Genomic DNA, 22,054 nt, shown 5'->3' with positions numbered 1-22,054 from the left:
ACTCAATCGGGACGTAAATCCCTTGAAGAAGTGGACGCTATCGATGCAAATAATCTGATAAGGCAGCGAAGAGAACTCATCAGCCATCGTCCCCAAAACCAAACCCTCATCACCGTCGGCTGCTGAGGAGGAGGCGGCGACGACAGCGGCGAAGAATCGAGCAAGGTGATGACTTTCTGCTTCTCTCCAGCAGCTCCTTCCTTTGCCCAACTCCACTCCTCCTCTTCCTTCCCTCTACCTCTCGCTTCCTCGCCCTCATGCAGGAGTAAAAGGAAAAGCTTCATTCCGTCCCACCCCCTTTCCTTTCCCCACTTCCTTCATCTCCATCGGCATCTCCACAAGCCACTCAGTGTCTCCCTAGAAGACCACCATATCTCCTCTCCTCCTTCTCCTCCATCTTCGCATCCATCGCCCTTCAAGAACTCCATCTGGGTCAACCCCAACAGCCCTCGCGCCTCCCGCCTCCGCCAGCGCTCCTCCGATTCCCGCTACGCCCGCCTTGCCCTCCTCGCTGCCTCCCTAGACTCCTCCGACCCTACCGACCCTTCCATCTCCGCCGTCCTTGCCTCCTTCGGCAGCGCAGCAACCGTGCAGGACGCCGTCATCGTCCTTAACAGCATGTCCAACTCCCATAATGCCGTTCTTGCTCTTCGTTGGTTCCAGCGCAAGATCGGCAGGGAGGTAGTTCTCTACAACGTCACGCTTAAGGTTCTTAGAAAGTCCAAGGACTTGGTGGTCGCGGAGGGCCTCTGGGGGGAGATGCTGGAAAAAGGAATTAAGCCGGATAACGTGACATTCACAACTATGATAAGCTGTGCCAGGTTCTGCAACAAGCCCGAAAAAGCAGTCGAGTGGTTTGAGAAAATGCCCGAGTTTGGATGCCACCCAGATGATATCACCTACTCGGCCATGATTGATGCTTATGGTCGGTTGAATAATGTGGAGATGGCTCTTGAATTGTACGACCGTGCTCGTGCAGAAAAGTGGCGGCTTGATCCTGTGACTTTTGCGACTGTGATTAGGGTATATGGCATTTCAGGTAATTTTGATGGGGCGCTGAATGTGTACGAAGAGATGAAGGCCCTTGGTGCTAAGCCTAATTTGGTTATTTACAATACGTTGTTGGATGCCATGGGCAGGGCCAGAAGACCATGGCAAGTCAAGACTATTTACCGTGAAATGTGTAGCAAGGGGTTGGCTCCTAACAGAGCAACATACTCAGCTCTTCTGCGAGCATATGCTAAAGCTAGATATGCTGAAGATGCGCTTGACGTGTATAGGCAGATGAGGAAGGAAATGGAGCTTGATATAATCTTGTACAACATGCTTTTGTCAATGTGCGCTGATGTTGGTTCAGTTGATGAAGCAGTGAAAATTTTTAATGAAATGAAGGAGTTATCAAATGCCTGCAAACCAGATAGTTGGAGTTACTCGGCTATGATAACTGCATACTCGTGCAGTGGAAAAGTTTCTGAGGCTGAAAGCATGTTGAATGAGATGTCAGAAGCTGGGTATCAGCCAAATATTTTTGTGCTTACATCTCTAATCCAGTGCTATGGCAAAGCTGGAAGAACTGATAGCATTGTTAAAGCATTTGACAAACTTCTAGGTTGGGGGATCAAACCTGATGATAGGTTATGTGGCTGTCTCCTGAATGTGGTAGCTCAGACGGCAACAGAAGAACTTGGGAAGATTATTGGTTGTATTGAAAGAGGAAATACTCAGCTGGGTTCTTTAGTAAATTTGCTGGTTGACGAGGCTTGTGACAATGATACAGTTAGACAAGAAGCTGTAGTACTCTTCCATAACGTGAGTAGCGAAGTAAAAAGAGCTTATAGTAATTGTTTGATAGATCTCTGTGTAAACCTCAACCATTTGGAAAGAGCGTGTGTGCTTCTCGACCTGGCAATTCAACTTGAGATATATACAGATCTTCAATCTCGATCTGCTACACAGTGGTCCTTATATGTGAAGGGTCTCTCACATGGAGCTGCTCTAACTGCATTACATGTTTGGATGAATGATCTAGCCAAATCCTTACAGAATGGAGAAAACTTGCCTCCATTACTTGGTATCTTCACAGGGCATGGAAAACATAAATATTCAGAAAAAGGGTTAGCATCTGTTTTCCAGTCTCACTTGAGAGAAATCTGTGCACCATTTCATGAAGCACCAGACAAGGCTGGATGGTTTCTAACCACACAACTTGCGGCTGAATCATGGTTGGAGTCAAGAAACTCATCTTACAAAGTTGCTGCTTAGGATACACGGGTAGGTAAATGAATACTCGAAATGATATTTCTGTTATTGTTTTTCCTTGATTTTGTAGTCAATGAGATGTTAGTGCTGATTTCTAATGCATGCAAAATTGCTAATAAATACTTCCTGTTTCAATAAATTCTTTTGCTTGATTCTGTTGTCCTTGACTTTCGAGTAGCAGTTACACACTTTGATGAACTTGAGATACTCATTATGTTGTTTTGAGAGACCCACATGTAGATCATTCAAAGGACTGTGCCTTGACTTTGCATAATTGTATTTCTCGTATATATATTTTTAAAACTTTTAAATATAACTGTTAAATTGTAATATATCTAATTTAATCATCAAACATCATTGAAAACTTCATATGTAAAATGCTTAAAATGTAAACAATTATTTTTTTTTTATAAAAAAACTATTCTGCCTACAACTGGTGCTGCCTTTCTCTGGCCTATGCCTTGGGTCCATAGTGTGTAGTCATTATGTCATGCTTTGCATATATACATATATTTATAGATATATGCACACCAATCATGGCCAATGTGAACCATAACTTTCCGCTTATATATTGGTAGGCCTGTTTGACATCCTATTAAGTGACGAAGATCTTTGGAAGAAGCCTTGCACCCTCACCTCACCTTGCAGAGATGGAGAAGAGAACAATGCATTTTAAATTGGGGAAACAAAAGTTTGTAATTGGTTGTACATGAGGTCGAGGAAACCTCACTGTTGAGGATTGTTGACCTGTTCTGTATGCTATTCCCAGCAGAATGATATGTTCTTTGCCAAATGACACATAATGATTCTTCAAATAAAGATCCTGTTGACAACTAAAAGAAGGTGAGAATGGAGATCACTGCAAAATTGACAGAGGTGTAGTGCGGATCTTCCAACAGATGACTCAACCTTGCTTCATGCATCTCCATTTTATGTTTGTGGATATCCCATCTTCAACTCTAAAGCACCCTTGCTTTGTCTATTCTTTTGCAACTTTATCAATTTTTTCTACTAGCTCATATATCTTAACTTATAATCTGGTGGTCTGTTTCTGAAATTTGATTCAGGATCTTTACTTAAACATCCCTCATGTGATTTCTGTAAGTGTTCCATAGCTGAAAGCGCCCCTACTTATGTTATATTGTATGGTAATTATAGATTTGATGGGTGTTATTTTCCCAGGCATATTAATTATCAAATGATTGGCATGCATCCACTACGAGCTCAAATGCTATCTCCGTCACGACTTGGATAAATTATTTCCTTATACTGCTCATGATCTGATCTGTTTTCACTTCTATTTTAATATTCTAACTCACACAAGCCAACAATAATTGTTTTCTATTTTCTTGCTTCAAATGTTTGGCATCCTATATTCATACGCTCAGTATGCCTTTTGTAAGTGCTTCACACAATTTTTTATTAGTAATGTTCAATGATAATTATGTGCCCATGAAGTGCTTATTGCTTTAGAATTTTCCTCCTCTAAAGCAGTCTGTTAAAATATTTCCTACCCATATGAGAAGACTAGAACAGTATCGGCTATGTTGGAGCATGTAACTAATGGGATAACTAAATTCTGCAACATAGCCGATACAGATTTTTTTTTTCACAATAGATAACTGCAAAAGCAGAGCTAGTCTCCTTTTTTATCCATTTTTACATGTTTGTCTAAATCTGATCAATTCCATCAAAGCATGAGTAGTGATCTTTGTTCATTTTGCAATAGTTGGATGCATTTAGGCTTATTGATGAACAGTGTAGTTTAAACTTAGCACTCTTTTCAAGTGCAGTATTACAAGTAATTTTCTGCCAAAATTTCCAAATTAAAGTTGTTATCAATCAATTCAAGTTTAACTTATTAACTTGTTTTAGGCTAGTATTAACTTCATCTTTATTTCATTGTTCCAGCAAAAGATACATATGGCTGGCCCTACCGTCTATGAAGACGATTCACCAATTTTCCTTTCTATTACTTTACTTCAAATACAAAATTCAACATGCTCGGAACTCAACTGTATGTTATACACAATAAAAAGATTAAAAATAGAGAAGGGAAGGGACAATCTTCTCTATTATGATGTTGAAATTGTACATTAGAATCACCAGATACAGCACACTATTAGATGTCATGTTCAAATTCTAAGCTCTGAATTCATATGATGCTTCAAATCACTTTGGAAACCTGCAGAACTAACCATCATGTTTTTAGTAGTGAAGCAAGATTAAATAACACACATTCACAACCTTAGTTTATTGATGATCTCGACTTTGGCATGTACTTATGAGAAAATAGAGAGAAACATTACCATTTAGATCTAAATTTATATCAGTGTGCTTAAGTGAATGTAAAAGATGGAAAAAGTGAGCTACACACCCTCTGAAATCAAGTGAGCTACACCCCTGATTCAGATGTCAATATTATGCTTGTTGTTCTCTAACTTGATCATTTCCTTTTCTCGTGCATTTCTCCTTTTCTTCTTGGATTCCACTTCTACAGCCTTCGTTAGCACATCAACCTTCCTTAGGAGAAACTGAAATAAAAGAAATTATTTTCATTAAGCAAGAGCACTTATGCATTAAACCAAGTAGAATGAACTGTTCTATATAAACCTTGATTTCCTCATCTTTCATGATCAATACATTATCCTTGTCCTTGTGAGATTCTCTCAAGTTTATAACTTTTTTTTGCAGTTTGTCATAAAGAAACCCAGACACCATATCTTCGTAGCCATTTTCTTGGTTCTCATTTTGTGACTTGCTGTCTCCACATTTTTTTTCATTAACCTCATGGTTGACCTGGTTTCTTCCCGTCATAACATCATCTGCATACCTATTGGACCTGACATTTGTTTCTGCATTTTCCTTCCCAGCGTCATTGAATGACCTGCTTCTCAAAGCTAGTGAATTTTTTTTCACAACATTTGAGTTTAAGCTCACCATTCCTCTGGCATTATCAACATCTCCAGAATTTAAGTTAGGCTTCTGCAATACAGTGTCATTGTTGGGTGCATGAGAAACCTTTTTGAGGTCCTTGGGCGATGCCAATTCACACTTCTTCCTCTCACAAAGGTCTCTTGTCTTTTCTGGAAGACTTGAATGCTTCATGCACTGTTCCAACGTCTTCAGCCTCAAGCTTAGTTTCTCCTGTGATATGGTAGGTTGGAACTTATAAAATACTGATTATTGTCAATTTAGACTAGAACTGATTGATAAGTTTTTTACCTTAAGTTGAGTCTCTGCCTTTAATGTTCTTCCTGCTAAAGTTAACTTATCCTTTAACCTCTGTATCTCCCCCTACAATTGTGCATGCTAAGAGCTATCAGGGGAAATCATATTATTACCAAAATTTTGTGTTAGCAATGGAAGCGCACACATGTTAGGAACTATGTTGTTGCAATTGGACAGGAAACTGTTCATAGATAGTTTCTGAATAGAACTTATTAAGAATATAAGATAATTGCCATAGAAATTAGCAAACCTGCAAAATTCTCCTCTCTTCCAACCACTGCTTGACAGGTATGACTTTGTCTCCATCATCCTTCCACTCATTTGCTGCTGCTGTAGCTATCCTACTTGCTGAAACTTTAACTCTTGCCAGTTCTCTCTCAACCATCCTTTTCTCCTCCTATACATTTATTGATCCTGTAAAAATTTAGCCTCCAGTGGAGAACTACAGAGAGCCAAATTGCAATACTTAATGTACTTAAACCTACATTTATCTCAGAGATCTTGCGCTGATAGTCCCTTATCGCATTGGCACTTGCACCACCAGCTAGAATATTTTCCTCAAGCTCATGAATTGTTTTCATAAGTTTTTCCACTTCAACAACTTTCTTTTTGTAAGTTTTCTCCAGAATTTTGTTTTCTTCCTGCAGAAAAATATCATTGAGCCCGGTTCGATGCTTGGTTAATTTGCAAAAGTAATAATTTAAAGATAGGAAATATGCCTGGCAGATCTCTATTTGCCTTTTCAATTCGAGATTTTTGTTTTTCATGACTTCTACATTCCTTGCTTGTTCAAGTGCATTATGCAGAAGACTTTCCGCTTCCACTAGTGCTGCCTCTTTAGACTTTGTCAATCTTTCCAATGCTTTTATATCCTCTTGAAGCATTACAATCTGCATGTGATTAGTATGTAAAAATCCATAATCGGGTCATGCTTCTGGAATTATAATGTTCAGAATATTGAAAAACCTACAATTTCCTCCCGAATGCAGTGTGTTAAAGAATGGTACCTCATTTCTGTATTGTTTGATGTCTGACTGAAGTGGTGCTATGAGAACCTCGATAGGGGTGAGTTCCTCATCCTTTTGATTCGCATATACCCTTCTTAAAATTGCTTCTGCAGAAATTTGTGCTGCCAACGCCTCTTTTGTCTCGTTGGTTAGTTTTTTGATGTCAAGATTCTGCAATGTAACAGATGATGGGTTTGTCAGCCAGCCAAGACACTAATCACTCTTCAAGATTTTTGTATGTAAAATGTAGTGATTGAGGAAACCTTCTGTTCAAGCTGTTTCTCAGTGATCCCTAGTTTTTCATCCCTTTTCTTCAGTTGGTTGCTTAACTAGAGAACATGAAATAGAAAAGGTTAGTACAAACTCAAAAAAGGTTGGTTGTGGTTATCAATTGTCTTGTTTTCTTATTCTCTACTTGCCTCCATAATGGCCTTATCCTTCAAGATTTCAGTTCCCTTCAAGGCTTTTATTTCATTTTTAGCAAGTCCCAACTCCCTTTCCTTCTCTGCAGGTTAAGCTCAGAATTTAGTCAAGTCGGTTCAAATGAATTTATGCAATCAAACTCAATTGCTTCATTGATGTTATTGTAGGACCCAACTTTCAGATAATGCCAAATGATCTTGCAGAAACTAAAGTAATTTCTGTTGTTTACAATAAGAAAAGGACAAAAATAGTCCAGAAGTAGGACCCCCTGTTCCGACAATAGCATAACGGAGACTTGGTTAGTAATGGGATCCATGAAATTGATGCTAACTAGAACTGTTGGAAAGAAAATGATTGGTAGTCAATCCACTTCCTTTTATCCTTTGTTCTGCTTTGATGTTATTGAAACTGAATCATTCGGATGAGAAACAAGTGGACGGGAACTCATGCAGATACTTTTCTTTCATACAGGTAAGCCCAACTATTGTGACAAATGAGTAAAATTCTGAGCCAGTCTGAATTTTACTTCAAAAACTCTGTTATTAAGAAGGCAATTATGATTATCAAAAATTACATTGGATTTCATCCAGAAAGAATAAAAGTTGGCATCATTTGTTGTAGGTTGAAGCCAGCTGAGTTGATCTTAGGCTTCCTGAGGATTCTAGCAAGTAACCTAGAACCTAAACTTTTATGAATCATATATTTATGTTGAAGGTAGTATGCGAATATGTGGGGACTGCCATTTTATCTCTAATAAAAGCTTTCTCTGTGTCATCATTGGAAATCGATATTTAGAATTTATCCTGTCAAACTCAGACCCCACTAGTTTGATCTTTATATTCATTCTTAAGCTTAGGAAATTTGGCACTTTCTATGAGTATGAACTAAACTCTTTCCGCAGCAAGGCAATTTTCCGAGTTCAAGAAATCCAAAATGGACTTAGAAAAATGAGCTGTGTAATTTGTATTTCAGAATGCCCATATTCTTCAATGAGAACTGGACCTTTTGAGCAGGAAATCATGTTTGAGCAACTTGGCTAAGATCTAGAAGTAGAAGAGTAATTCATGAAGGAAAAAAGTTTGAAGGACAAACGTACCCAAAATACTATTTTGTAGCCTGTTGAGCTCAATTATTACAGGGTCAGAAGGACTCGCAAAGAGTTCCTTGGCTCCTGCTGCATCACCCAAGCCGCCCATTGTACAGCACACTTCACTTCTTCAAACAGATCTTTATCCCCTTTTTTTACTTCCAGAGAAGACCGCCGTGCCAAAAACTGGAGGATTCGAGGCAATTTATGATGGAGGTTATCTTGAGAGACAGCCATTCTCCAGGAGGAAATCCACCGTAAAGAAGAAGAGAGACAATGGACAGAATTGACACATCCAGAGAATGAGCAGCTGAAAACGGCAACAACTCAGCCTGATTGATAACTATCATTTTGTAGGTACATCTCCTCCATCACCATTTGTTATTTTCTTTTATCACTAAAAAATAGCTTTTAGCGTGTGGATTTGACAACATGCCCCACAAGATGATACAGTCTTCCAAGACAACGGTTTTGTATGGGCATACTTTTGTTGCTGATAGATATTAATCAGAGTTTGCGTTAAAAACAAAGGAAAAACCAAGTATCGATCTCTCGTAAGAGAATTAAGTGGACACACCAATACATAGAGTGTGTTCGATTTGCATCATACTTGTTATATTCTTTTTCTTGTTAATCAAATTATAAATGTGTGAATGTTGCAAGAAAAGGCAGAAAAAGAAGTTTCAGCAGAATTATGTAGTCGGCACTGTTTCTTTTCTTGCCAGTTGCGGATTCATTGAACCACTAAGCATTGTTTTATCAGGGTGGTTTGTTCAATCAAAGTCAGTAGCCAACAAGCCATGTTCCCCTGTTCGCACGTAGCAGAGCAAATAAACCCGGGTACGATTAAGGTTGAAGTGACTTTAAAAAGATTTTTTTGATACAGAAAAAAAGGCTCAGTTCTTAGCTTTGAAGAATTATTTTCCCTTTGTGTTTTTTTCCCATTGATTTTATTCTTTTGTTCTTAAAGGAGGATAAATGCTTGATCACTATCCAAAGCAACATTACTGTCTTCTGCTCCTTGAATCCACATTGCATTTGAGAGCCACACTTTTTCCAACTAAAATTAGATTGTGATATGAAGATTATCCAATAATTCAGTGGTTCTTTTATATATATATATATATCATAATCTGTGTAGTAGGTGAACACGCGGTTCAGAAAAAAACTTAATTAATGGATCATGGGATTCATGTGAAATGTCCTTTTGTTTATTATTATCATTGCTTCTTTGGATTCACAATTACACTCTTTGATTGTGTTCTTGAACAGGTCAAAATGAGACATCTGAAAGAAAAGCTTACAACATGTGATCCCTTAGTCAAAATGACCTGTGGCCCTTCGATTTGGACCAGGAACAACTATGGAAGTGTGTGGATTACAAGGTTGGTGAGAAGATGACACAAAGTGGATGCTTTATTAATTTTTGTTTTATGAATTAAGATCAAATATGAAATAGATAATCCTATTGGACTTGATTGTTCTATAATTATTTGTGTTTATTTGTTTTTCTTCTACGGTAAAAGAAATGGCAGCCTTTATTCTCTACTTTTGCAAATCTTTACTGAAATGTAGTTATTATGATTATGATTATGATTCATGTGTAAAATAAAGTAGCTCCTATGGGTTGGCGTTGATTCAATACATTTTGGTCCATTTCCAAGTTCCAACTCGTGTAAAATGATTATGATTCATGTGTAAAATACAGTAAGATGGAGAGTGTTCTTCAAAACAATATTGACGAAGAGAACAATAGAGAAGTATATTTGCAAATCTTTACTGAAATGTAGTTTATTTAGATTTCTATATTTGACTGCAAAAATATTGTAACTAATAAATAGATAATCTTCGTAACAATAAAATGTCCTTTTATGAAATAATGTATTTAAGGATCAGTCTCAGTTTCGTGGGCTATATTTTTTTTTTTATTTTTTTTGTGACAATAGTATAATGCTAGAGTGTCTTTTCGGTTTTTCAAGCATATCTAAGTGTTAAGTTTTAGTTTTGGTAAATTAATAAATGAATTTATCTTAATGAGTACTTGATTTAAGAATACTAAGTTAATGGATTATTTGTTTTTATAACTTTTTAATTTATTTTAATGGTAAAAATTGTTATAGGATTGAGCTAATCATTTCAGAATTAATCAACATGAATTAGATAGATGAGATTGTTGGTGTCAACAATGAAAAAAAAAATTTAATTCGCCTAGTTCGCATGACCACCCTAGATTTTCCTATATATTTGGCTTGACTAGTTTTCGTCTAATTAGTTTGAATCATTTGGATTGTTGACTTGGTTGACGTGATTCAGTCATTCTAATAATTCATTATTAAAAAAACTGAATTATTCATAATTATTTTTTGGTAGCATATGGGCTTTGTGGCTCGAAAGCCCAAGCCCAAGCCCAAGCCCAATTTTCATTTGTTCTTGGTTAATTTAATAATTTGACTTTCCAAAGAAAATCAACTCGATAAATATGCCAGATTTTGTAAAGCATAGTCTAATTTATTTATTTTTTTAAACAAAAATTTAATATCTTTTGCAAAGTCAAACTTAATCATGAGTCACGTAAATAAGAAAAAACTACCTACAATAAAATTAATATGATTTAAAGGGTGTAATTAAAAGATGCTAAATTTTTAGATTGATCGTCGAGTGTGCTTTCTGATTTATCCTGATGACCGATGATAATTCTTTATGGAACTAAATTGATCACCTCCGGAATAATCAATAAGGTTAACTGATATTATTAATTTTTTTTTGTATTAATAAGAATTTTGTGCACCAGATTATTTTATTTTTTAACTTACTCTCTAATTTCTCTCTTTCTTTGTCTTAGTTGTAGAGATGATCATGGTAAAAAAAGGATCGTCTTAGTTGTAGAGATGATCATGGTAAAAAAAGGATCGTGAAAATGAATAAGAAGGAAAACAAAAGACAATTCACTTATTTGAAAAATGGAAATACTTATAAAAAGAAAAAAAAACAAATTAAATAAACAACGTTATTAGGCTTCACAATTAAATAAACAATATTATTAGGCTTCACATCCCAAGTTTTTATATATGGTAAAAGATAGATTCATTTACTTTTAATATCTCCATTAATGTATTTTTAGATAATAAAGAAAATAAATTATAGATGACTACAAATAATATAAATGGTCAAGACGCAGGAGTGGACAGCTCGACTGCGCCATTCACATCCCAAGTTCTCAATTGCAGTAGTAGTGGTTGGCAACACGATATCATCTTCAATATTAATTTCGTAAAAAAGTTCTTAAAATATTAACAAAGTTAAGAAAAATTAAATAAATAATTAAAAGCAAGTTTTAATTGTTGCCATATTTAGTTGCGTGATGTGTCATCCGTTGAAGTGTTCAAGCTACGAGTTTGATTCTAAATGAAAACGTGCTATTATTTAACACAAACCTCGATATATTTTAGAAAAAATATTGAAAAGAGATTTGATAAAAAATACTCTTAGTTATATGAATAATTCACATCGTGTATTTTCATGATTTTAAAATATTTTAAAAGTCATTTAAACACGAATAGATATTTGAAGACGAAATAAAATTCTCCTGTAAATATATTATTCTCTTTTATAAACGCAGCTCTGGAATAACGACGGCTTCTACCGTTATTATACGTAGAATTTAATAAAATTGAATGAGTCAGGTACATCAATTTATTCCGCATACATTAATCGTACGTATTCGTACGCCGAAAGAGCGCTTTTTTAACCTGCGCCGCTTCCTTCACCGTGGCGTCCGACGGCTGATCGCCAAAGATCGCGTTTTTCTCCCTGCGCAGCGCAGCTCGCGAGAGAGCGAGAGAGCGAGAGGGCGGACGGGAGAGGCGAGCGACGCTTCCGAGTTCCGACCAAACACTGCGCAGATGGGTATGCGTTCGCTCTGCCCTCGTTGGATCGTTGTTTCTCGTTTCTTGTTGGGAATTTGGTTTCCCTTCGTGGCCTCGACCGATCCCTTTGTTATGGCTTGACTTCCAGCCAGTTCTGGTTGGATTCGAGTTGCTCGCGCTGCAGGATTTTTTTTTCTCCCTTTCCCCTGAAAATTTTCTGTCTGGATTCCTATTTGTTTGAGTTTCCTGCGGGTTTTGTTTTTCCGCTTGTTTGTTCGCTTTTTCCCTTAGTATAAGCCTGTTTTGTTGCGATTTTGCGTCGAATGCGTGCTTCCTTGATGGAAAAGAAGGAGCTTTTGAACTGGCCGTGCAGATTTACGCGCGGATTAGGCTACTAATTTCTCGAAATTGTAACTTCTTATGTAGATGGAGATTCGAGTTCTTCCTGGGACAGTGACGATGAATATGAGAAATTCATCCGAAGAATGAACCCTCCACGGTATGTAAATTCTCTTACATCTAGTTGTCGCTTTTGAATCTGGAATTTTCTGATCCTTTCTTTCTCTTGTTAGGGTTGTTATCGATAATAATTCTTGCCCAAATGCTACGGTTATTAAGGTAATCTATGATCTTCTGATACCCTGCTGGTTTCTCCTTGAATGAACCTTGGTGTTTGTGATTTATGATATCTTGGTTTTGTTCTTTGCAATTGGCATAGGTCGATAGTGCAAATAAATATGGAATCCTTTTGGAAGTTGTTCAGGTCCTTATAGACCTTAATCTCATTATCAAGAAAGCTTATATCTCATCTGATGGAGGGTGGTTCATGGATGGTATTTCATTGGTTTAACAGCTCCTCTAGCTTCCTGATTCTTTTGTGATTTATGCTAATTGGATTTGTTCTTCTTGGACTGTTGCAGTTTTTAAAGTGACAGATACAGATGGTAAAAAAATTGAGACTCAAAAACAACTGGAAAATATAAAGGACTGCATCAGAAAAGTATACTTTTTGCTCCATCTTCATGTTTTCTCTTATTGTGGTATGTGCCCAGCAGCTGACATGGTCTAATGCCTTGTTATTGTAGTCGATAGGGGAAGGTTCTTTTGAACCATCACGAAGTAGATCTGTAGATTTCATGCCTTCGTCCTCTGATCACACGTCAATTGAGCTAACTGGGGCAGATCGCCCTGGCCTGCTCTCTGAAGTTAGTTCAGTTCTCACTGATCTAAAATGCAATGTGGTGAGTGCCGAGGTGTGGACGCACAACGCTAGAGCTGCAGCAGTGATGCAGGTGACCGATGAGGAGACAGGTTCTGCTATTACTGACCCCCAAAGGCTCTCTAAAATCAAACAGCTCCTTTGCAATGTTCTAAATGGAAACAACAGGCATAGGAGAGCCAAGACTGCGGTTTCAATGGGTATCACCCACAAAGAGAGGAGGCTGCATCAAATGATGTTTGATGATAGGGATTATGAGAAGTCAGATGAGGACAATGAGAATGAGCATTGCCGACCAAAGGTTACTGTCATTAACTGGTTTGACAAGGATTGCTCTGTTGTCACAGTGCAATGTAAGGATAGGCCAAAGCTTCTTTTCGATACAGTTTGCACTTTGACGGATATGCAGTATGTGGTTTTCCATGGAAGCGTCGACGCAGAGGGCCCAAAAGCTTATCAGGTATCTTCTGTTAAGGCTTTACTTTGTGTTTAGTACTCACACACACACAAAAAAGACTTTGATGAAACAGTGTGATACTGATTGTTATATGTTCCTATCATTATGAAGGAGTACTGCATTAGACATATAGATGGTTCCGTGGTTAACTCAGAAGCTGAGCGTCAGCGAGTTGTTCAGTGCCTTGAAGCAGCCATAGAGAGGAGAGTGTCTGAGGTGCAACTGATTTACTCTAATATGCAGTTTAAGTTTCACATACCATTTGATTATAGTTGTGTTTAGAATTACACGCATCTATGTTGCTGGCCCATGTTTCAGCATATGACATCCTATATCACCTAGTGACATTTTCATGATACTTTGTCATCCTCCTTGCTCATTTTCCTTCTTCTATTTGATACTTCCAGGGTCTTAAGTTGGAGTTGTCTACAAGCGATCGAATGGGTCTGTTATCTGATGTCACGAGAATATTCCGTGAGCATGGCCTGACAGTCACAAGAGCTGAAGTGTCTACAAGAGATGGTAAAGCTATCAACACATTTTACGTCCGCGATGTTGCTGGTAATTCAGTTGACCCAAAGACCTTGGATGACATACGATCCGAGATAGGGCAAACAGTGCTACAAGTGAAAGGCAATTCTGATGAACTTAAATCTCCACAAGAGTCTTCTACCCGATTGCTCTTTGGTGGCTTATTCAGGTCAAAATCACTTTATAATCTTGGATTAATTAGGTCTTACACTTAGGTTTGTTTGTTCGTCCACTCGTGTACATAATTGTTTGCCGTTGCTTCATCGTGCAAAATACGCCCACTTTGGTATAAGGAATACAAAGGGAACAAAATGAAGCACTCGTTGTAAAAATGTTACAGCTGGGTGCTTGGATCAGCTTGTCGATCCATATCATGTACATACGAATGTTAATATCAATGCATAACCAAAGTTCATTTCTGAATTCTCTTCGTATGGATCAAATTGTCTCACATTGTAAACTACATATCTTGTTAACTGTGAAATTTGACAAGTTTGTTGCAGCGAAGTATGTGAGTTTGTTAATCTTAGTCTCTCCAAGTTACATTCGAGTCTGTCTAGATGCATTCATCTTGTTCTTTCTTCCTACTTTCCATTGATATCCAAGTTTCCTTGATAATCACAATCAAAGAAACTGTTTCTGACTCAAACCCCAGTTCCCCACATGCAATCTCGCCATGGATAATGCAATATCCAGGAATTGCTTCTCAAAATCCAGAGCTAGATCTTGACCACACCACGAGCTATTGGAAGACAAGTGGAGTCCAATGACTACTCACATCACAAAGAATAATTGGTGGCGTGGGGTGTGACGCTGTAAACAATATGCAAGCCAACCAAGCTGGAGCCAATCAAAAGAGGAGAAGGTGATGGCTTTTGATCTTGATTCAGCCCAGCTGAGCACATTATCGTGTGTCTTGTTCTTTTCCTAGGTGTGTCCCATAATGACATGAACTCTATCTCATATAACTACTCTTTTATCTCAAACACTCAGCGAAGCAACTGAAGAACAGAGGTCCCATTGGGTCCTACGTCTCCTTGTCTCCTCTGCAATCACTCACTTTTCTTCTAGATAACAAGGTGAATCAAGTACTCAGGCTTCACATGCCTGATGTCCTCTGAGTCAGTCTTCATTCACATGAGATGATGATGCATACCAACTGACACCTATTATTGAAGGCTTAGTAGTTTTTTTTACCAACAGACTTTTTCAGGAATCTCCATGAAATAATAACAGGTCTAGAGGGAAAGGGAATGAAGGGAATCATCTGATGCAAGCAGTGTCAGTCTAATGCTGCACTGCAACTGCTTCATACTCTTGTTGTTTCCTATCATCTCCATTAACAGCAACAAGGAGGATTATCCAAAATATCTCTGTTTTTTTTTTTTCATGCTTCAATTCTTATGATAATCTATTTGAATTGAATGACAAAAACAATTCAAAGAATTTGACTTATTATGGCTCGTGCAAGTCCTTTTTCACCACATACTCTTAAGTTGAAGCTGAGTTAGATAAAACTGAAGAATTTGTGTAAATGGAATGTGATGCTGAGGTATTTCCTCAGTGCCACGTGATCAAGAAAATCAATAATCTACCCAAGGGCGGTCCTGAGAAAAACTACTCCCGGGGTAAAATTATAGATTTGGCCATTTGGACCCTCCCTTTTGCATTAACTTAAAAAATCAAATATATATTAAAACAATTAATTATATATCATAATCAAAGTAAATCAAAATATGTAATTAAAGAAACTATATTTTAGAGAACATGTAATGATTTTTTGAAATAACTTATTCAACAATTAATATTATTTAAAATATACTCTTCTTGTATTTTTTGAAGCAAAGTCATCAATTATATCGTCATTTGAGATATCCTCCAATATGTCCTTTTCCATGCAAAGGATCGCTAAGTCATTCAATCTCTCTTGACTCATTGTAGTTCTCAAATAAGATTTCAATAATTTTAACTTTGAAAAGCTCCTTTCAACTGATGCTACAATCACAGGAATAGTCAGTAAAATTTGATAAGCAACCACGACCATAGGAAAAATATCCATTTTCAATGCAAACTCTAAAATTTTAATGGCCGTCCAAGATTTATTTGTGTCATATGCTTCCAGAGGTAACATCTCTTGCAACATTTGTAATTCCAAAAGTAGATCATATGCATCAATATCAGACAGATCATTCTTTTTTAGAGCAGATTCAAGATTCACACAACATTTTCTCAAATCATCTTCATCCAATGTCATTAACTGTTCTCCATTGAACAAGAATCCAAATATCTCTTTAAAAGTATTCAATTGTTCAAACCTACTCCTCAACTCCATAAGAGCAATATCTACCACAACAAGAAAATAATCAGTCCTAAAGCATTCTTCAGCTTTTTGCGGTTCTCTTTCAGCATTAGCAATCTCATCAAATTATCTTTTTCTAGAAGTTTGTCGTCGTTCAGGAAATACAGGATCAACTCCTATATTGGAAGCAATTTCTTTAGCAGAATTTATGGCTGATGCAAATCCTTTTTCCCTATAATTCTCAAAAAAAGAAACAAGCCCTTTCAATTGTTTCACTGCAACATCAATTTGCATCGTTTCAGATTGTAAGGATTTACTGACAAAGTTTATGTTGTAGAGAATATCATACCAAATTACCAAGCTTAACAAAAATTCAAAGCTATTAAGTTCATGTGTTGCTAACAATCTAGCATCCCTTGATAATCTTGCATCATCAGTTAAATCAGCTACCTTAAGTAAAGCTTCTCTGATTTGCCCAACTTGTGATTTAATGGCTTTGACACTTTCGATATGACTTTCCCACCTCGTGACGCACAATGACTTAAGTGTCAAATTATCCAAATAATCAAGTAAAATACTCTAACGTTTTGTAGAATTGGAGAACCCTGTATACATGCATTGACATGCTTCAAAAAAAGATTTTTCTTTGACACAAGATTTTGCCATATCACAAATCACCAAATTAAGACAATGACTACCACATGGCATGTAAAAGGCTAAATTTTAAGTTAAAATAATTAAAATAAAAATTTTAAGTTAAAATAAAATAATTTTATAATAATTTTAAAATAATTTTTAAGTTAAGATAATTTTAAAATGATTTTTAAGTTAAAATATTTGTTTAAAAAAATAATTTTTTTTAAAGTTAAAATAATTTTACAATAATTTTAAAATAATGTTTTAAGTTAAAATCATTTATTTTTTTAAAATAATTTTTAAGTTAAAATAATTTTTAAGTTAAAATAATTTTTAAGCTAAAATAATTTTTAAGTTAAAATAATTTTAACATATTTAAAAAAAAAACTAATTTTTAAGTTAAAATAAAATTTTAAGTTAAAATAAATTTTTAAGTTAAAATAAGTTTTAAGTTAAACTAATTTTTTAAGTTAAAATAATTTTTTTAAGTTAAAATAATTTTTTAAGTTAAAATAATTTTTAAATTAAAAAAATTTTAACATAATTTTTTTAAAAAAATAATTTTTAAGTTAAAATAATTTTAAAATAATTTTTAACTTAAAATAATTTTTTAGGTTAAAATAAATTTAAAAATAATTTTTAAGTTCAAATAATTTTTAAATTTTTTTTGGTTAAAATAATTTTTTTAAAGTTAAAATAACTTTTTAAGTTAAAATAACTTTTTAAGTTAAAATAATTTTTTAAGTTAAAATAATTTTAACATAATTTGTTTTTTGAAAAAATAAGTTTTAAGTTAAAATAAATTTTTAAGTTAAACTAATTTTTTAAGTTAAAATAATTTGAAATTGAATTTTGAATTTAATATAATTTAATTTGGTTTAATTTAGTTTAGTTTAATTTAATTTAATTTCATTTAATTTCATTTCATTTAATTTTGATCCTTAGTCATCTTACCCGATCTAAGTTTTCAATCAGGAAATCGCATAATTTTTGTGAGATGAAGTTAAGTTCAATGTTTAGGGTTTGGTTTAACTTTGTGTTAGATTCAGGTTTAGCTTTAAGCTCAACAAACAGACATTCTTTGGATAAACTTCTAGGCTATGGTGAGTCACCTGGACATCATTATAGTAACCATGCCTTCGAAGTTTTCCAAATAGTCCTATCCACGGAACTTAGTACAAAACCTTGGTCTAACTAGTTAGGATCCATAAGGGGTAGCTTCAGTTAGTTCCACTCAGCCAAATACATCAAGTCGAAATCATATCTTCCTAGATATGCATAGATTGAGTTTCCCTAACATACTATCATCTAAAACTATACCAGTACCGTATGTCAAGTTAAACTTAGTCTCTTTTTAAGCTAATCATAATTACCCTACAGGGTAGACTATTTTTGGAGGTGCCAACTAACTTGGAGTGTAACGCCCCGGCCCGGGCGGACCCCACCTGGACCGAACCGGGAACGCCACCAGAATTGCTCATCGGGTTGACGACTAACTCCATAGACCACCGAAGGTCCTTTCAACGTGCTTTGTCCTCACTCGCACACACCCTGGAAAACTTCCCAGGAGGTCACCCATCCTCAGATTTCTCCAAGTCAAGCACGCTTAACTTTGGAGTTCTTAAGTTTAGGCTTCCGAAAAGGAATGTGCACCTTGGTAATATGGATAGTATAACCTTTTTAAGCCATACTTAACCAGAATCTCAGAACCGGGGTATTACAATCACCTCCACTTAAAGACACAACGTCCTCCCTTGCTAGGTGGTGCCCTTGGTGCTCCTGCCATAGGCACACTCATGGTCGAAAGGTCGCTCTGATACTATCTGTAACGCCCCGCCCCGGGCGGGCCATGAACTCGGGACCTCTCGCACCCCAAGTAAGAATCATACCACTAGACCAAACACCCAATCGCAAGGTCGCTCTGATACCATCTGTAACGCCCCGGCCCGGGCGGGCCCCACCCGGACCGAACCGGGAACACCACCAGAATTGCTCATCAGGTTGACGACTAGCTCCATAAACCACCGGAGGTCCTTTCAGTGTACTTTGTCCTCACTCGCACACACCCTGGAAAACTTCCCAAGAGGTCACCCATCCTCAGATTTCTCCAAGTCAAGCACGCTTAACTTTGGAGTTCTTAAGTTTGGGCTTCCGGAAAAGAAGGTGCACTTTGGTGATATGGATAATACCATCTAACTTTTTTAAGTCATACTTAACCAGAATCTCAGAACCGAGGTATTACAATCACCCCCACTTAAAGACACAATGCCCTCCCTCGCTAGGTGGTGCCCTTGGTGCTCCTACCACAGGCGCACTCACGGTCGCAAGGTCGCTCTGATACCATCTGTAACGCCTTGGCCTGGGCAGGCCCCACCCGGATCGAACCGGGAATGCCACCAGAATTGCCCATCGGGTTGACGACTAGCTCCACCTTGGTGATATGGATAATATCATCTAACCTTTTTAAGTCATACTTTACCAGAATCTCAGAACCGGGGTATTACAATCACCCCCACTTAAAGACACAACGTCCTCCCTCACTAGTGTTGGTGCAACATCCCTCAGGTCAAGGTTGACCAAGCTGAGTCTTGGTTTGAGTTTAGATGTTTGACAATAAGAAATTGATTGAAGAAGAGTCAAGTAGGTCAAGGTTGACCGGATACTTGACTGGGAAGTCCTAACTGGGATGTTAGGTAGAATGGAAGTCCTGGTGAGTGAAGCAAGGCAGAAGGAAAGTTCTAGTGAGTGAAGCTAGGCAGATTGAAAACCCTAGTGAGTGAAGCTAGGTGAAAGTCCTGGTGAGTGAAGCCAGGCAAGGGAAAATCCAGATGGATCAAGGATGATCGGACATCTGGTGTTGGGAAGTCCAAGTAGGTCAAAGGATTGACTGGATACTTGGCACGAGGAAATACAGATAGGTCAAAGGGATTGACCAGACATCTGGTGGAAGTTCAAGTAGGTCAAGGGAGTGACCAGATACTTGGCACGAATAGAAAAGTCCAAGTAGGTCAAAGGGATTGACCAGACACTTGGTGGGAAATCCTAGCAGGTCAAAGGAGTGACCAGATGCTAGGCATGATGTACCAACAGGTCAAGGTTGACCGGATGTTGGTTTGGTAGGCTTGGGACTTGGTTTTGGGCAAAAACCAAGTACTGGGTCGATCAGTGGATCGATCCAGGCCTTTTCTAGCGAACAAAGAGCCTCTGGATCGATCCGTGGATCGATCCAGATGTCCCAATCGATCAGTGAATCGATTGGGACGCTGCTGCTTCGCGCGATAAGCGCTGGATCGATCCGTGGATCGATCCAGGCGTTTTTCCAGAGCACAGAGGCGCTCTGGATCGATCCGTGGATCGATCCAAAACCTCCCCGATCGATTGGGAACATTCGAATCGATCGAGATCCGACCGTTAGCGTCGATAAAGGCCGCAGGCGCACGATTCCTTCGGCATCTCTTCACCGATTCACTCCAGATCTCTCGCCAGCTCCCCCACAGCACTCACAAAGCTCAGATCGCCAGTTCTTGAAGGATCTTGGAAGTTCTCCAAGTCAAGAGGCAGATCAAAGCCAAGAAGAGAAGCTAGGGTTAGGGTTTATACTCATTGTAAGCTTGTAAGCTTGTATTTCTTGTATCCTTTCCCTCTCTTCTTGTATTGAGTCTTGTAGGGCTTCTCCGCCCTTGGTAGTTACCATAAAGGAGAGTTTTACTTAGTGGAGGGTGTGTGTGTTGGTGTGGATCCTTGGATTAGTCACCTCTTGTGAGGTGGATACCAAGTAAACCAACCGAGTTAGCGTTGTGTGATTGTTTTTCTGTATTTCCGCTGCACACCCTTGAAGAAACAAGCAACGCCGAGCAACGAGCGAACGCGACGAGCTATTCACCCCCCCCTCTAGCTACTTTTGGTCCTAACAAGTGGTATCAGAGCAAGGTTGCTCTTCACCGGAATCATCGCCGGAAGGGTCAAGCATAACAAGAAAAGCTAGAGGGTGAAGAAGTTGAAGCAAATTCATCAAAAGTCAAAGATTTCAAGAAGCTCAACTTCAAGATGCAATTCCAAGATGGACTTGGATTTGACACAAGGGTGGCTCCACCGTACACTTCCATGAGCTTCGATTCTTGGAAATCAAGAATCGAAAACTTTCTTATGATGGAGATAGAGCAATGGTTTGCTCTAATGGAAGGATTTAAAGCTCCAACAAACTCCAAGGGCAAGCCTCTCAAGAAAAGCAAATGGAGCTCGGAGCAAGTCCAAAGGTGCGATGCAAATGACAAAGTGACCAAGCTTTTGGTTAATTTATTACCAAGCACCATCCTTTGCAAAATTGGAGAATTTGAAGATGCAAAGGAATTATGGAGTAAATTGGCCAAGCTTCATGAAGAGATCCTCTCCACTGTACAAGAGCAAGAAGTATCCAGAGAGGGTGACTCTTTGGAGCAAGACCAAGAGGAGGACTCCGAGGTTGAGAGATGCTCAACCTCCGAAGAAGAGGAAATCCAAGAAGCTTCATCCTCAAGGGAATGCAACGAAGGGAACAAGGAGGGAGCATACTCCTTGTTTCATATTCAAGATGATGAAGCCTCCACCTCTAGGATTGAGGGGGAGCAATCCTTGGTGACGCCGGATCAAGAAGAAGGAGAAGCATCTACATCCGGGTCAAGAGACGAAGAGGAGGAAGAAGATTCTACCTCCACAAGTCAAGAAAAATCAAATGGAGGAGAATCAAGGTCCGATCAAGAGGAAGCTTCTACCTCCGGATCCAAAGGAAAAGATGCCACCCCTACAAGCAAAGGTATAAATATTTCAATTAATAATAAAAATCATATTATATGCTTTGAGTGTAGGGAACATGGGCACTACAAGAGCAAGTGCCCTAAATTGGCCAAGAAGAAGGGCCAAGTGGCACAAAAAGGCAAGGTGAAGCCCAAGGAAATCATCCCCAACACAAAGAAGAGCAAGGAGCATATTATATGCTTCTCTTGCAATCAAAAGGGGCATTACCGAAGTCAATACCCCAAGGGGAAGAAGGTGGTCAAGGC

The 22,054-nt window shown here is 37.8% G+C and overlaps 3 protein-coding genes across 9 annotated transcripts; 2 read left to right on the top strand and 1 right to left on the bottom strand.

Moving 5' to 3' along the window:
- The first annotated feature begins 14 nt into the window (after positions 1-14).
- On the top strand, positions 15-9,555 carry LOC121975484 (pentatricopeptide repeat-containing protein At4g16390, chloroplastic-like). 6 transcript variants are annotated; one of them, XR_006110335.1, is made up of 4 exons: positions 15-2,271; positions 7,392-8,360; positions 8,771-8,847; positions 9,280-9,555. XR_006110335.1 is itself a non-coding variant. In XM_042527169.1 (2 exons), exon 1 carries the CDS (start codon positions 169-171, stop codon positions 2,260-2,262), a length of 2,094 nt encoding a protein of 697 aa, XP_042383103.1. In that variant the 5' UTR covers positions 15-168; the 3' UTR covers positions 2,263-2,271; positions 2,838-3,473. The 6 variants fall into 6 exon arrangements, 1 of the variants encoding a protein (XP_042383103.1); XR_006110332.1 differs by having other exon boundaries at positions 7,392-8,364; XR_006110334.1 differs by having other exon boundaries at positions 7,392-8,364; positions 8,676-8,847.
- On the bottom strand, positions 4,300-8,153 carry LOC121975485 (microtubule-associated protein 70-5-like). 2 transcript variants are annotated; one of them, XM_042527171.1, is made up of 11 exons: positions 8,017-8,153; positions 6,917-7,002; positions 6,761-6,826; positions 6,498-6,668; positions 6,210-6,380; positions 5,976-6,131; positions 5,741-5,887; positions 5,485-5,556; positions 4,873-5,406; positions 4,637-4,793; positions 4,300-4,452 (listed from the first exon to the last, which is right to left on the bottom strand). In XM_042527171.1, the coding sequence occupies exons 1-10, from the start codon at positions 8,114-8,116 to the stop codon at positions 4,668-4,670; spliced, it is 1,629 nt and encodes a 542-aa protein (XP_042383105.1). In that variant the 5' UTR covers positions 8,117-8,153; the 3' UTR covers positions 4,300-4,452; positions 4,637-4,667. The 2 variants fall into 2 exon arrangements, with proteins under 2 accessions (XP_042383105.1, XP_042383104.1); XM_042527170.1 differs by having other exon boundaries at positions 4,300-4,444.
- A 2,183-nt stretch (positions 9,556-11,738) lies between the features above and the next one.
- LOC121975483 (ACT domain-containing protein ACR4-like) lies at positions 11,739-14,503 on the top strand. Its single transcript, XM_042527167.1, has 8 exons — positions 11,739-11,913; positions 12,300-12,372; positions 12,446-12,491; positions 12,592-12,706; positions 12,794-12,873; positions 12,959-13,552; positions 13,661-13,765; positions 13,957-14,503. Exons 1-8 carry the CDS (start codon positions 11,910-11,912, stop codon positions 14,293-14,295), a joined length of 1,356 nt encoding a protein of 451 aa, XP_042383101.1. The 5' UTR covers positions 11,739-11,909; the 3' UTR covers positions 14,296-14,503.
- Positions 14,504-22,054: the final 7,551 nt, after the last annotated feature.

Source organism: Zingiber officinale, chromosome 4B, assembly GCF_018446385.1.
Source record: "Zingiber officinale cultivar Zhangliang chromosome 4B, Zo_v1.1, whole genome shotgun sequence".
Taxonomy (NCBI): domain Eukaryota; kingdom Viridiplantae; phylum Streptophyta; class Magnoliopsida; order Zingiberales; family Zingiberaceae; genus Zingiber; species Zingiber officinale.
The sequence above is the reverse complement of the archived record's forward strand: the minus strand, read 5'-3'. Positions and strand labels throughout refer to the sequence as shown.

Coding starts and splice junctions, on each gene's coding strand:
- LOC121975484 (XM_042527169.1), top strand. CDS start 169: ATGACTTTCTGCTTCTCTCCAGCAGCTCCTTCCTTTGCCCAACTCCAC.
- LOC121975485 (XM_042527171.1), bottom strand. CDS start 8,116: ATGGGCGGCTTGGGTGATGCAGCAGGAGCCAAGGAACTCTTTGCGAGT. Junction 6,669..6,760: donor AGAAACAGCTTGAACAGAAG/GTTTCCTCAATC, acceptor GTTACATTGCAG/AATCTTGACATCAAAAAACT. Junction 4,794..4,872: donor TGAAAGATGAGGAAATCAAG/GTTTATATAGAA, acceptor CTTTTATTTCAG/TTTCTCCTAAGGAAGGTTGA.
- LOC121975483 (XM_042527167.1), top strand. Junction 12,707..12,793: donor TGGAGGGTGGTTCATGGATG/GTATTTCATTGG, acceptor GGACTGTTGCAG/TTTTTAAAGTGACAGATACA. Junction 13,553..13,660: donor AGGGCCCAAAAGCTTATCAG/GTATCTTCTGTT, acceptor ATCATTATGAAG/GAGTACTGCATTAGACATAT.